At 47.3% G+C, this 12,802-nt stretch overlaps 1 protein-coding gene across 1 annotated transcript in view; it reads right to left on the reverse strand.

The window, feature by feature from the left end:
- Positions 1-12,802, reverse strand: part of GABBR2 (gamma-aminobutyric acid type B receptor subunit 2) — a 2,655,237-nt gene that overhangs the window by 55,050 nt on the left and 2,587,385 nt on the right. The window contains 1 exon segment of the mRNA XM_029587103.1: positions 7,218-7,346. Coding sequence (XP_029442963.1) covers positions 7,218-7,346 — 129 coding nt within the window.

The following is a 12,802-nucleotide window of genomic DNA, read 5'->3' on the forward strand; positions in this document are numbered from 1 at the left end:
AAGGGGTCCCCCGACTGGTACTGCCACCATCCCCAGATGGCAGTAATCTTATTGGGTGTTGCCTTTTCATATGATGGTTCATGCCAAAATTAGATAGATGACCCATTTGCTTGCCTCTGCTAATATCCCTGGCACAGTAATTACACCGAGCAAAATGCCGGTCTTCCGTCACTTTAAAGTGGCTCCAGATCACAGATGTCTTTTGTGATCCTCCCCTCTCTAAAGCCTTGGGGGTGGAAGCTGCCACTGGAGCTGAGGTAGTGGGTGCACCCTGAGAAGCAATGCCAGGGGCCTCAATCACCCTCTGTGCCTATGCTGACTGTTCTTCCTCCTCTTCATCATCACTTTCATCTCTCCCCTGCTGCACTGACGTGGAGGCTAAGACAGGACTAACTGATCCTCCCAAAGATTTTTCACCTATTACTTCTTCCGTTTCTGATGAGAATCCCACACAAGAAGATTCTTCATCTGAATCAGAAGCAAACAATGACTGTGCTACCTTGTCAACGATAAGTGTTAGTCGAGACTTCTGTCCCCCTGCTGCTTTTTGGGTGTCGACATTTTGTCTGGCATGACTCTGCCTCCCCTTCCCTCACCTCCAAAACTACAGGGCCAGAAACATGTAGTGGCGATGGCGATGCATCATGGTCAGAGTTCATTTTTTTCGGGATGGAACTGCCAGCCCCTGTTATGGGAGTCTCTGTTTAGTGGACCCCTGGGCCGACCTGCTGGAGACTGGGAAAGGTGGTCAATGTCTCTAGTGAATAGCAGGCCAGGAGGCAGATGTTCAGGCAGGACGTAGATGCTCTTCACCCTGGAAGCTGGTGCTCCCTCGGGAGGAACCCGTAGGAGCCCGACCGCTTGGACTTAGGTGGCTTCAACCTTGGAAGCTGAAGCCCCCCCGGGAGGAGCCCGTAGGGGCCCGGCCGCTGGGACTTAGGTGGGTTGTGGATCAGGACAGGTAACTGGAACCAGACTAAGACAGTAGCAATACGGTAACTGGGTTCAGATTCTGGAACCAGGCAGAAACTGTAGCAGGATTCGGGTACTGGAACCAGGCAGGAAATGTAGCAGGCTTCGGGTACTGGAACCAGGCAGGAACAGTAGCAGGCAGGCTGGGACTATAGCAGGCAAGCTGGGACCAGGCAGGTACTGTAGCAAGCAGGCAGGAACCAGGCAGGTACTGTAGCAGGAATGGAGCGATGAAGCAAGGCGAGTCACTCCAGGGCACAGTGCAACAGGAAACCGGGAAGCTAACCTGTTGCAAGGCAAAGACTGGATGGCCACGGCGTCTGACGTCAGAAGTTGGGCGGAGTCACCACTGGTGGGAAATGGCCTAGACAAGCGCCCAAGTGGCGCGTGCACGCGCTCCTAGGAGCCTGGCATTCATGGGAGGGCTTGCAGTGGCACAGCTCCAGCAGGGATGCCGCCAACCAGGCCGCAAACCAGGCCTCTGGAAGCGGGAGCAGGTCCGGGAACTCAGAAGTAAGGGCCTGGCCGCGGGTGCTCGCGGCCAGAACCGCAGCAGTACCTCCCCTCTTAAGCCCCCTCTTAGCTGGTCCGGGTTTACTTGGGTGGTCCAGATGGAACTGCCGTAATATGTCCTTGTCGAGGATGTTACGGGCCGGTTCCCAAGAATTATCATCGGGTCCCCAACCTTCCCAGGCAAGCAAGTATTCCCATCGGCGTTGATGAAACCGGACATCCAAAACTTCACGCACTTGATACGTGACCTCGTCCGGTACTGAAGGATCCAATGGTTCAGGGGCCCGGGAGAGGTACCTGGATAACACAAGAGGCTTCAGCAATGACACATGGAAGATGTCATGGATGCACATGGAGGAGGGTAGGCTCAGACGGTAAGAGACTGCTCCCACTTGTTCGGCAACTCGAAAAGGCCCACAGAAATTTGGTGCTAGTCGTCTGGACGGGATTCGTAGCTGTAGATTTCTGGTGCTAAGCCAGACACGGGCTCCTGGAATGCTGGCTGGCTGGCTGCCTGGCTGGCTGGCTGACGATGCCTATCTGCCCACTTCTTAGTGGACAGGGCGGCCTTACGGATCTTTTTCTGGGTAGAGATCCACAAGGAATGAAGCTGGTGAGCTGAGAGTTGCACTGCTGGGAGTGCACTAGGTTCAGGCGAGGGTAAGGGCGGACGATGTTGCTTCCCATAAACAATGAGGCATGGCGAACTTCCAGGAGCAGCATGCGTGTAATTATTATATGAGAACTCTGCCCACGGGAGTAATTTAGCCCAATTATCTTGACATTCATTCACAAAGGCACGAAGGAAAGTCTTCAAAGTTCGATTGGTTCATTCTGTTTGCCCATTACTTTGAGGATGGAATGCTGACGAAAGACTAAGTTTCACATTGAAGCGTTTGCATAAGGCTTTCCAATAATGAACTGTAAATTGGGGTCCTCGATTGGAGACTATATCCTGCGAGAGACCATGAAGTCTAAAGATATGCTGGGTGAACAGGCCGGCCAGGTCAGGTGGAGAAGGTAGCTTAGGCAAAGGGACAAAGTGCACCATCTTGGAAAATCGGTTCATGGTTACCCAAATGACCAAATTACCTCCTGAGGCAGGAAGGTCCACGATGAAATCGGTGGAGATGTGTATCCACGGCTCCACCGGGATGGGGAAAGGTTGCAAACAGACCCCTAGGCTTCCCGATGGGCGGCTTTTGAACAGCACAGGTAGGGTATGAGCTCACCAAAGGCTTGGATGTCCTGTCTCACCATTGGCCACCAGTAGAAATGGTTTAACAAGTCTAAAGTCCCCTTCCACCCCGCATGACCCCCAGTGAGGGAGTCATGGGCCCAAGCAAGAACTGCTCTCTGAGAGCGACGTGGAACGACGGTCTTCCCTTGGGAGGACACTGAGGTTGTAGCAAGACTTATTTTCTCAGGGTCCAAGATATATTGGGGTAAATCAGGAGTCTCTTTGACCTCAGAAGAGCGCGAGAGCGCGTCAGCTCGAATGTTCTTCGAGCCAGGCCAGTAGCGTAACGTAAAGTCAAACCGGTCAAAAAACAGCGACCACCATGCTTGTCTTGGATCCAGGCGTTGGGCTTGCTTCAAAATGCTAGGTTCTTGTGATTGGTGTAAATTGTAACCGGATGGTTGGCTACTTCCAACCACTGTCTCCATTCCTCTAGGGCAAGTTTCACGGCTAACAACTCTTTGTCCCCAACACAGTCTCTGCCGGGGAGAATTTCCTTGAGAAATATGAACAGGGCAACAGCTGTCCGGAATCAGAGTACTGACTCAGTACTGCCCCCACGTGGAACGACGGTCTTCCCTTGGGAGGACACTGAGGTTGTAGCAAGACTTATTTTCTCAGGGTCCAAGATATATTGGGGTGAATCAGGAGTCTCTTTGACCTATTTGACCTATTTGACCATTGGAGGTATCGAAGGGCCGGCTGGGATCCGGATGGCGAAGGCAAGTGTCTAACAAGAAGGCTTCTTTAAGGGCCTCAAAAGCTTGACAGGCAGAAGCAGGCCAATCCACCACGTTAGCCCCCTTTCGGGTGAGGGCAGTTAATGGTGCCAAAATACGAGAGTAATTAGGGATAAAGTGACGGTAGAAATTAGAAAAGCCAAGGAAGCGTTGCAATGCTTTAAGACCCCTTGGCCGGGGCCAATTCTTAATAGCCGCCACTTTCTCAGGATCCATTCGAAAGCCGGCTGCAGAGACTATGTAGCCTAGGAACGGCAGGGACGTCTTCTCAATGCTACATTTTTCCAGCTTCGCGTAGAGACCATGCTCCCTAAGTATCTGAAGCACTTGTTGGACATGCTGACGGTGCGACGACATTGTTGAGGTAACAATTACACAGGTGATCAGAAGGTCCCACAACAACCTCATTCATCAGGTGCTGGAACACCGCCGGGGCATTACATAAGCCGAAAGGCATCACAAGGTACACGTAATGCCTGTTTCGGGTATTAAACGCGGTTTTTCTCTTATCTCCGGGACGGATTCTAACTAAATTGTATGCTCCTCACAGGTCCAACTTTGTGAAAATCTTCGCTCCTTGAATCCGATCAAGGAGCTCCGGGATTAATAGGAGTGGATAGCGGTCTCGCTTGGTAATAGAATTTAGGCCTCGATAGTCTATGCACGGCCTCAGTGAGCCGTCTTTCTTGCTGACAAAAAAGAAACCTGCCCCTGCGGGCGACTTGGACGGAAGGATAAAGCCCTTGGCCAGAGCACCTAGGAGCCGGGGATCCATGGGAGGGCTTGCAGCGGCACAGCCCCAGCAGGGACGCTGCCAACCAGGCCCACAAACTAGGCCTCTAGAAGTGGGAGCAGGTCCGGGAACCCGGAGGTAAGGGGCTGACTGCGGTGCTCGCGGCCAGAACCACAACAGCCCCTACAAAGAGTTTAGATTGCGAAAGGTGCCTTTTTAACTGTACTGGTGGTGTTGCACTAGTGTGTTTTGAAGTGCCTCCTCTACCAATCCCAATCACTCGACTACATCTAGCTTTCCCTGACATTATGGATTTAATGTCACTGAGCAGTGCCTACCACTGCCCACTGTCACGGTGCCCTGGCTGTGCACTAATGTGTGTGGTGTGCACACAGATGCTGCTTGCTTGCAAGCACAAAAGAGGCAGACTCCCTGGGCACTTGACTGCACAGACCCACCCAATAATAAGGTTTGGTCTGTTAAAAATACCCACTCCCCACTATCACGGTGCCTGGCTGTGCACCAATGTGTGTGGTGTGCACACAGCCGCTGCTTGCTTGTAAGCAAAAAAGAGGCAGACTCCCTGGGCACTTGACTGCACAGACCCACCCAATAATAAGGTTCGGTCTGTTAAAAATGCCCACTGCCACTATCACAGTGCCTGGCTATGAACTAATGTGTGTGGTGTGCACACAGACGCTACTTGCTTGTAAGCACAAAAGAGCCAGACTCCCTGGGCACTTGACTGCACAGACCCACCCAATAATAAGGTTCGGTCTGTTAAACTAACCACTACCCACTGAAGCCGCGTGCACAGAGAGGACTAAGTGACTTGAATTACAAAACTCAGTTTAAAAAAGCTGGAATTTTTGTCACTGCAGAAAAATGGATGGAAATTATATATCTCTCCCCGCCAGCCACAGCACCCTAATGGTGAGTGCTAGCTGCTTCTCTCCCTGGCACAGCGTCTCAGTCAGATCACCTAAATAAACAGCTTGAAAGAAACTGGACTAGCTGGCACTGGCACTGCAGCAAAATAAAGAATAATTTGCTTTTTCTTTCCCTTTACTAACTAGCCTATCTCTGAGTGCAGCCTCCTCTTACACCAAGCCCACCTCCCCACAGCATCGCTGGAAAGAAAATGCGTGGCTCTCCTCGTGCTGATCTTTATATAGTGCTGGCTCATCAGTAAAATTGACAAAGAGCACTGAATGACAGTTCAATTGGCTGCATTCAGTGCATTTCACAAAATTTCAGCGCGGATACGCTGCACTCTGGTATCCATGCCGACCTGTCCGACCCTTTCCTGTGAGTCACTGTGACTCACAGGAAAGGGTCAGACAGGTCGGCATGGATACTGGAAAGTAGGGCATGGGCACTGCCATTTTGTGAAATCATAGCTAGCTAAAGGGGGCGAAGAAAAGCGCGCACCGCGGGGAGCACCGAATTAGACGGATAATAAGTTATATATGTGGGGAGTCGCGATGCGTTTCGCCTCCCCATGTATATAACGAATATCACAAGATACGTTGCGGATAGCCAATACGGCGAAAACAAATGCACACCCCTAGTGACCAAGGATCTTTCCACAGTCACCATCTTCATCATTGGGGTCCTAGAATAGTGTTCCCTCACCGTTAGGCTCTGAAGGAGGATGAACTTGGGATTCCAACTGACCCCACGCCAAATACCCATCTCTACCGGAAGATCTCTCCAACTCCAGGTTTCTGGATAAGTTGGGAAAAAAGCTGAGTAAATGTACATAATAAGGATAAAGATTCTCATGAAAATGTCTTGAATGTGGGAAACTCCTATTTCCTGTGCCCCAGTGGCAAAGAAACTCGGCCTTAGGTACAGAGTATAAAAATCTCCAAGGTTTGGATTATTGCAATTGCCCATTCAATTAGGTTTAGAGGAATCAGCTCTTAAAAGTGCAAAGAAACCAAGGACATATTCAAATACTCTACCAGGGAAGGATCCCAGGCTGTTGTATAATTTCCAAAGCTCCATGTTAATGCACGCATTTCTGCTCCAAGTATCTAAATTAGCCGGTTCCTCATTTCTTTTTAAGATTTGTTTTAAATGTGCTACTTAGTAACTTCAGGGAGTGTCTCCTAGACTTTTTTATTTTTGAAGGAATAATATTTTAATTTGCATTACCCATTCCATTCCATTCCACTCAATATTTTATAGTCCTCAATCATATCTCTCCTCAGCCATTTCTTCTCCAAGCTGTAGAGCTAATTTCTTTAGTATTTCCTCCAAGGGAGCTATTCCATTCCCTTTTTCATTTTGGTCACCCTTCCCTGTACCTTTTTTAGTTCAGCTATATCTTTTTGTTATGCAGCGACCAGAATTGCAGTCACACGATACAAAGGTATTATGATCTTCTCCACTTTACAGAGGTATTATGATCTTCTCCACTTTAGTCTACATTCCTTTCCTAATAATTCCTATCATTCTGTTTGCGTTTTTTGAACAGCACTGCACACTGAACTGAGGATTTCAAAACAGTGTCCATGACAATGCCTAGATCCTTTTCTTGGGTGATGATGCCTAATATGGAACATAACGTCATGTAACTTCAGTTTAGATTATTTTTCTCTATGTGCATCACTTTGCATTTGTCCACATTAAAATTTATCTGCTATTTGGATGCCCAGTCTCCCAGTTCACAAGGTCCTCCTGCAATTTCTCAGAATCTGCTTGTGTTTTGAATATAGCCAGTTTAAGTCATAAGTTATCTGGCTACACAAGGGTGGTTAATTTTAGGACCTGCTCTGAGGCAATCTTAAAGGTAATTGCTAATTTAGTTAGATATAAATGAAAATTGACTAAGTTAGGCCATTTTTATCTGGCTAAATTTTAGCTAGATAATGAATTAGCCGATAAGTGTCCCAATATTTTAAAAAATTGTAGTTTAGCCAGATAACTTGTGAAGTATTCAACTAAATGACTTTTAACATTGACCACAAGGTGTTTAAAGTATATTGCACACTCAGAAAAATAATACACCTACCTTTATTGTCTGTAAAATTTCGTATACTGAGGATATCATTGAGTTCCTGGTAGTGGTTTTGTTTAATATATGTTGTTTTCTCTGGTGTGTCCTGCAGCTGCATAGTAACTTCTTCTAAGTCTTGTCCAGCTGTAAAACAATAAGATCTCATCATTCAATGCAACCAAGAAGCAAATTAAACTACTTGTAATCATTAAAAAATAACCATAGATACTGTTTTTATTGTAGTATTGCTTACACTTTATAACAATCATAATCAAAAGGAAAATTGGGTTATTTGTGGTACACAGCGCAATGAATATTATCCTTGCAGCAGTGTCAGAAATGCTGAAACTGGCCGACTAATTCTTAAAAGCAATCAGGACACAAAGACTTTTTGTAAACAGAGCGATGTTTAAATTACTGCAATATGATAAACACAATTGCTAATATAACAACCAACTTAGCTATTTTCTTCTCAAGTCTGTTATCAGAATCTCAATAGGGATGTATAATCGTATTACAGTCAACTTTATCTACTCCCATCTTCTCCTGATTCTGTTTCTGCCTCAAAGCACCTTCTCTCTTTGGTGAATACAATTCTAAGGTAACTAAGCAACTATCTGTTATACAAATAACATTCAGTAAATTACCCTTTATAGTCTGCATTTTGTTTTTCATTAGTCATGTCACAGAGATAATTGCATTCTTGTTGCGGAGTGCACCCTCAGGGCCTGGTTAGGAGCTTGGAGGCGCGGTTCCATCTAAGGTAGGATGTTAGCCTTTGGGCCACAGCACGACTCAGGGAGGAGCCCAAGACACACCGCGGGAGGTGAGCTTGGTACGAGCACGGGTGGAGCAGGATTGAGGCTGGAGTGAAGACAAGGTGAGGATTATCTGGAACAGGAACTAGGGCAGGCTCAGCACTCCACTGGACCTACACGTACCAATGAGATCCAGCAACGCAATGCTGATCTTGAGAGTAGCCCTCCGGCCACTCGAAAGCCCTTTCAGACCCGTCACTAGGGAACGACGAGTGCGTGAGGCCAGATGGAGGCTGAGGGCAGGAACATGAAGACTTGGATGAAGACTCAGGATACTCGGAGGATTCAGATGAAGACTTGGATACTCAGGACAAGGACTCAGGATACTTCAGACAAGGGCTCCGGGATACCTCAGGAGACTCAGACAAGGATTTGGGATACTCTGGAGACTCAGACAAGGACTCAGGTTACTCAGAAGACTCGGAGGACTCAGCAAGGATTCAGGAGACTTAGAAGACTCGGACAAGATTCTGGTTGCTCAGAAGTTTCAGGCAAGGATTCAAAAGTCAGGTGAATCAATCAATAAATAATAATAAATAATAAATAATAATAAATAAATAATAAATAATAAATAATAATAATAATAAATTAATAAATAAATTCAGTAGAGGTCTGCACCGGGGTGTGCCCTACGCAACCACCTGTTGCTGGTCGCGGACCACTCTGGAGCGGGACAGGTTCTGGCAGAGTCTTAGGCATGGACGGAAGCAGACACAAGGGGACTCCATAGACCGGGAACAAGATACTCAGGAACAAGGCTTTAAAAACAGAAGTCTCCCAGAGGCTTGCACTGCAGACGAGAAGAAGGCCTTGTACCAGGAGACGCCCTACACCAGCCATTCCCATGGGCCTGGTCACAGACATGACATTGCACGCCAAGAGAGGTGGACAGATGAGGAACCTAGGAACTGGACAAAGAGCTGAAGATGAGGCAGACGACAGTCCAAGACAGGAAAATCGGGTATCAGGAACAAGGAACACATCACCCTCAGGATACGGACATTGGGACATGGAACATCAGGAATGGAAAGAAAGGCGACAAGGGAGCTCCGACGAGGGATGAGACCAGTGACATCAAGGAGACGAGGCTCAGGAACATGAAGAACAAGGAACGAAGATCCATGAAGGCACAGGAGACCACGGAAGACCTGGATCAGAAGGAAGAACACAAACGCTGTGCAAACCCGATTCAAAGGGCCCTGAGGAATGGCAGCAAGGTCTTTTTATAGGGCTGAAGCAGGAACAGGTCGATGACATAACTGCTGAGGGCCGTGGGGGTGTTTCCCGCAGCTGGCCCTTTAAATATCAAGGAGAGGTGCGCGCCCGCGCCTATAGGGAAGCCAGGAAGAGACAGACATGCTGGCGGTGTCCCTGCCGCATGGAGAGCCCGAGGAGAAAGCGGCTCCCTGCTGTGAGGATGAAGGAAGAGGCAGGCACCGGCAAGGATGGCTTCCCTGCCATCTGAGGACCCTGGCAGCAACTCCAGACTCGAAGACGGAGCATGTCGGGGCCTGCCTGCACCGAGCAGAAACCAGCTGTGACTCTGGACCGTGGAGGACAGCATCTGCGGCGGTCTGCCGCACTTGAGGCAAAAAGAAAGGTAAGGAGGCTGCCCACGCCTGTCGCGGGCAAGGCTCACAACAATTCTACTATCTAATAAATTTATATAATTATTTAATTCAATTTTTAGTCCATTGTATCATTATATATGCTCCCAGTGGATTACAACAAAAATAAAACATGCCCCATTAAGCATACTTATCCATAACAAAGATAAACAAACAGAAATAAGATAAAATAATGCATATATTTATCATATATATCTAAATTTATCATGAATATTAAGATAACTAGGCTTAATATATACAATGTTCCCTAATGTTTACCCATCCCTGGATCAGGAGAGTGAGAGTAGTGGCATTATAATAATTAATGTCTTAAATTGTACTAAATAAGATTTTACATTAATATTCTCAACCAAAACAGGTATAGCAGTGTTTCCAAACGTATCCAGAAGGACCCCTATCTAGTCAGGTTTTCAGGATATCCAAAGGAATATGCATGAGATGGATTTGGGAACCACTGAGGTACAGTACGTCATCATTTTTTGAAAGGCTTTCTGAAAAGCCAAGATTTTGACTACTTTTAAATTCTGGTTTCAGGAGGCAGTGTTTTTCCAAATGGATGGACCGGTGCAGCTAAAAGACATTTCTGAAGTCAGGGAAAGTCAAGTTAAGGTGGAGATTTACTAAGTTGTGATTTTTTTATTGCAGGGGTGGGCCAAATATTGCGCGGGGGAGGGGAGTGTCCCCATGATATTAAGCCTATCCTGACAAAATATTATGGCTGTACTGCAGTGAAATTTTTTATCGTGGGACAAATGCCAACATAAAATTGTGCTACGGTATGGGGCCTATACATGCGATGACAGCTCATCTCAGCCAGGGCCACCATTGTGTTAAAGGGCCAAGTGGTCCAAATCTCCCCCCCCCCCCCAACCTCATAATTTTCCCCCTGGGGGTCTTTTGAGATCTCTGACCTCGGCTGCCTTTCAAGTTGTCTCTTGTCCCCTCCCCAAACCCCCCCCCCCCCAAAAAGTAGTATTTTTCAAACCATGCTTTGAAGACCATCCCTTCCCAAACCCTTCCCCTTTTTTCTATAAAATACCCCTGTTGCTTCGAAAACCCTCTTCTTTCCAAGCACCCTCCAGTAGCCTGCCACCCCATCCTCCCTCTTCTCCCCTGTGTCCAAATAAGCTACAATCCCTGAGGTCTAGAGGTGCCCCAAGTCCCTACCCTATCTGCTTGCCAGCCAAAAAAAAAAGAACTTGGTGGTCTGGGGGGGCACTCCTAACTCCACCCCTATGCCCAGCTCCCCTATCTTTCTGAAGGCTTGATGGTATATAGTGGGGGCCTGGAGTACCCCCTAGCTCTGGGCCCCAGTCGATGCCATTTTCTAAAATGGCATCAACCTGACTTTGCCCCATCACGTGATGGGGGAAAGTCTATGGAATCAGTTACCAACAGAACTGAGGCTTTAGCAAGAGATAAAGAAGTTCAGGAAGGAATTAAAAACATGGTTGCTTTGTAAGGCATAAGAAAGTGAAAGCAAGAGTCTGAGTTTCATATTATTAGTATAATATGTTAGTTTTGTGTTTGAGATGTTAGAAGTAATTTTAAGATTTTATAATTGTTTGTAATATAAATTTTAGTATCTTAATATTTTGAATTAAATTTAAATATTTGTATCAATTTAATGTTTTATTTTATGTGAACCATGGTAATGGAATTACTGTGCAACGGTATACAAAAATTGTATAAATAAATAAATAAATAATGCTAAGAGAAATTAGGGAATCTAACCAATTTGGCTGTTGTGCGCCCCGACCTGCGGAGGTCCGCGGGCCAGTCCCCCACCTACCCCGGGCCGCCTTTCAGCAGCATCCTTGAGACCTGTTTAGGCCTGGCTGGCTTCTTCCGCACGGAGTTCCCTCTGAGAGGGAGACGCTGCTGACTTCCGTTGCTGGCTCCGCCCCTCTAGGTGCGCGCACTGGGTCATGGAGTTTTAAAGGGACCAGTGCGGGAAACTGGAGCTCTGCCCCCGAAGGATGTCAGACACCGGCAGGGATTTAAACCCTGCGGCCTGTCTGATTCTTTGCCTTGCAACGAGGTTCTCTCTGCTTCAGAGTTGTTAGTTGCTGTTCTGTTCCTGGCTTCTGACTTCGGATCGTTCCCTGGCTTCTGACTTCGACTTCTGTTCCTGGCTTCTGATTTCGGATTGTTCCCCCTGGCTTCTGACTTCGGATTCTGTTCCCGGTTTCTGACTTTTGATTGTCCCCTGGCTTCTGACTTCAGCTTCTGTTCCTGGCTTCTGACTTTGGCTTGTTCCTGGCTTGTGACTTCGGCTCGTCCCCTGGCTTCCGGCTTCGGCTTCTGTTCCGGACTTCTGACTTCAGCTTGCTTCTTGGTATCCTGTTCTGCTCCATCCAGGAGACCCCACCTAAGTTCAAGCGGCTCGGGTCCTCATAGGCTCCTCCTGGGGGGACCTCGGGCTTCCAGTGGTGAAGTTCCAGTTCGTCTCCTAGCTCCAGCTTCTGTCCTCTCCAGGATTCTGGGATTCCTCTTCAGAAACTCGCCCACAGGAGACTGCACATAAATCCAAGTGGCCCAGATCCTCAAGGGCCCCTCCAGGGGGGATCTTGGGCTTCCAGTGGTGAAGATTCGACCAGTCTCCTGCCCTGTGCTGCCTCTCGGTTTCGACTTCCACTGTGGGCCCACCCATGGTGCACCATCACCTATCCTAGCCAGCTCAAGGGTCCACGAAATCCAACATTGGCAGTATTGTAATAATGGGAGATTTCAATTACCTGAACATTGACTGGGTAAATGTAACATCAAGACATGCTAGAGACGTAAAGTTCCTGGATGGAATAAATGACTGCTTTATGGAGCAATTGGTTCAGGAACTGATGAGAGAGGGGAACTCTTTTAGATCTAATTCTTAGTGGAAGGCGGGGAATTGGTAAGAGAGGTAATGGTGATGGGAAGGCTATAGTGATCATAACATGATCAAATTTGATCTAATGACTGAAAGGGGGACAATATGCAAATTTACAGCTCTAACACTAAATTTTCAAAAAGGAAGCATTGATAAAATGAGAAAAATCGTTAGAAAAAACTGAAAGGTACAACTGCAAAGGTTAAAAGTGCACAACAGGTGTGAACATTGTTCAAAAATACCATCTTAGAAGCGTAGTCCAGATGTATCCCATGCTTTAAGAAA

This window comes from Rhinatrema bivittatum, chromosome 2 (assembly GCF_901001135.1).
Source record: "Rhinatrema bivittatum chromosome 2, aRhiBiv1.1, whole genome shotgun sequence".
Lineage (NCBI taxonomy): Eukaryota > Metazoa > Chordata > Amphibia > Gymnophiona > Rhinatrematidae > Rhinatrema > Rhinatrema bivittatum.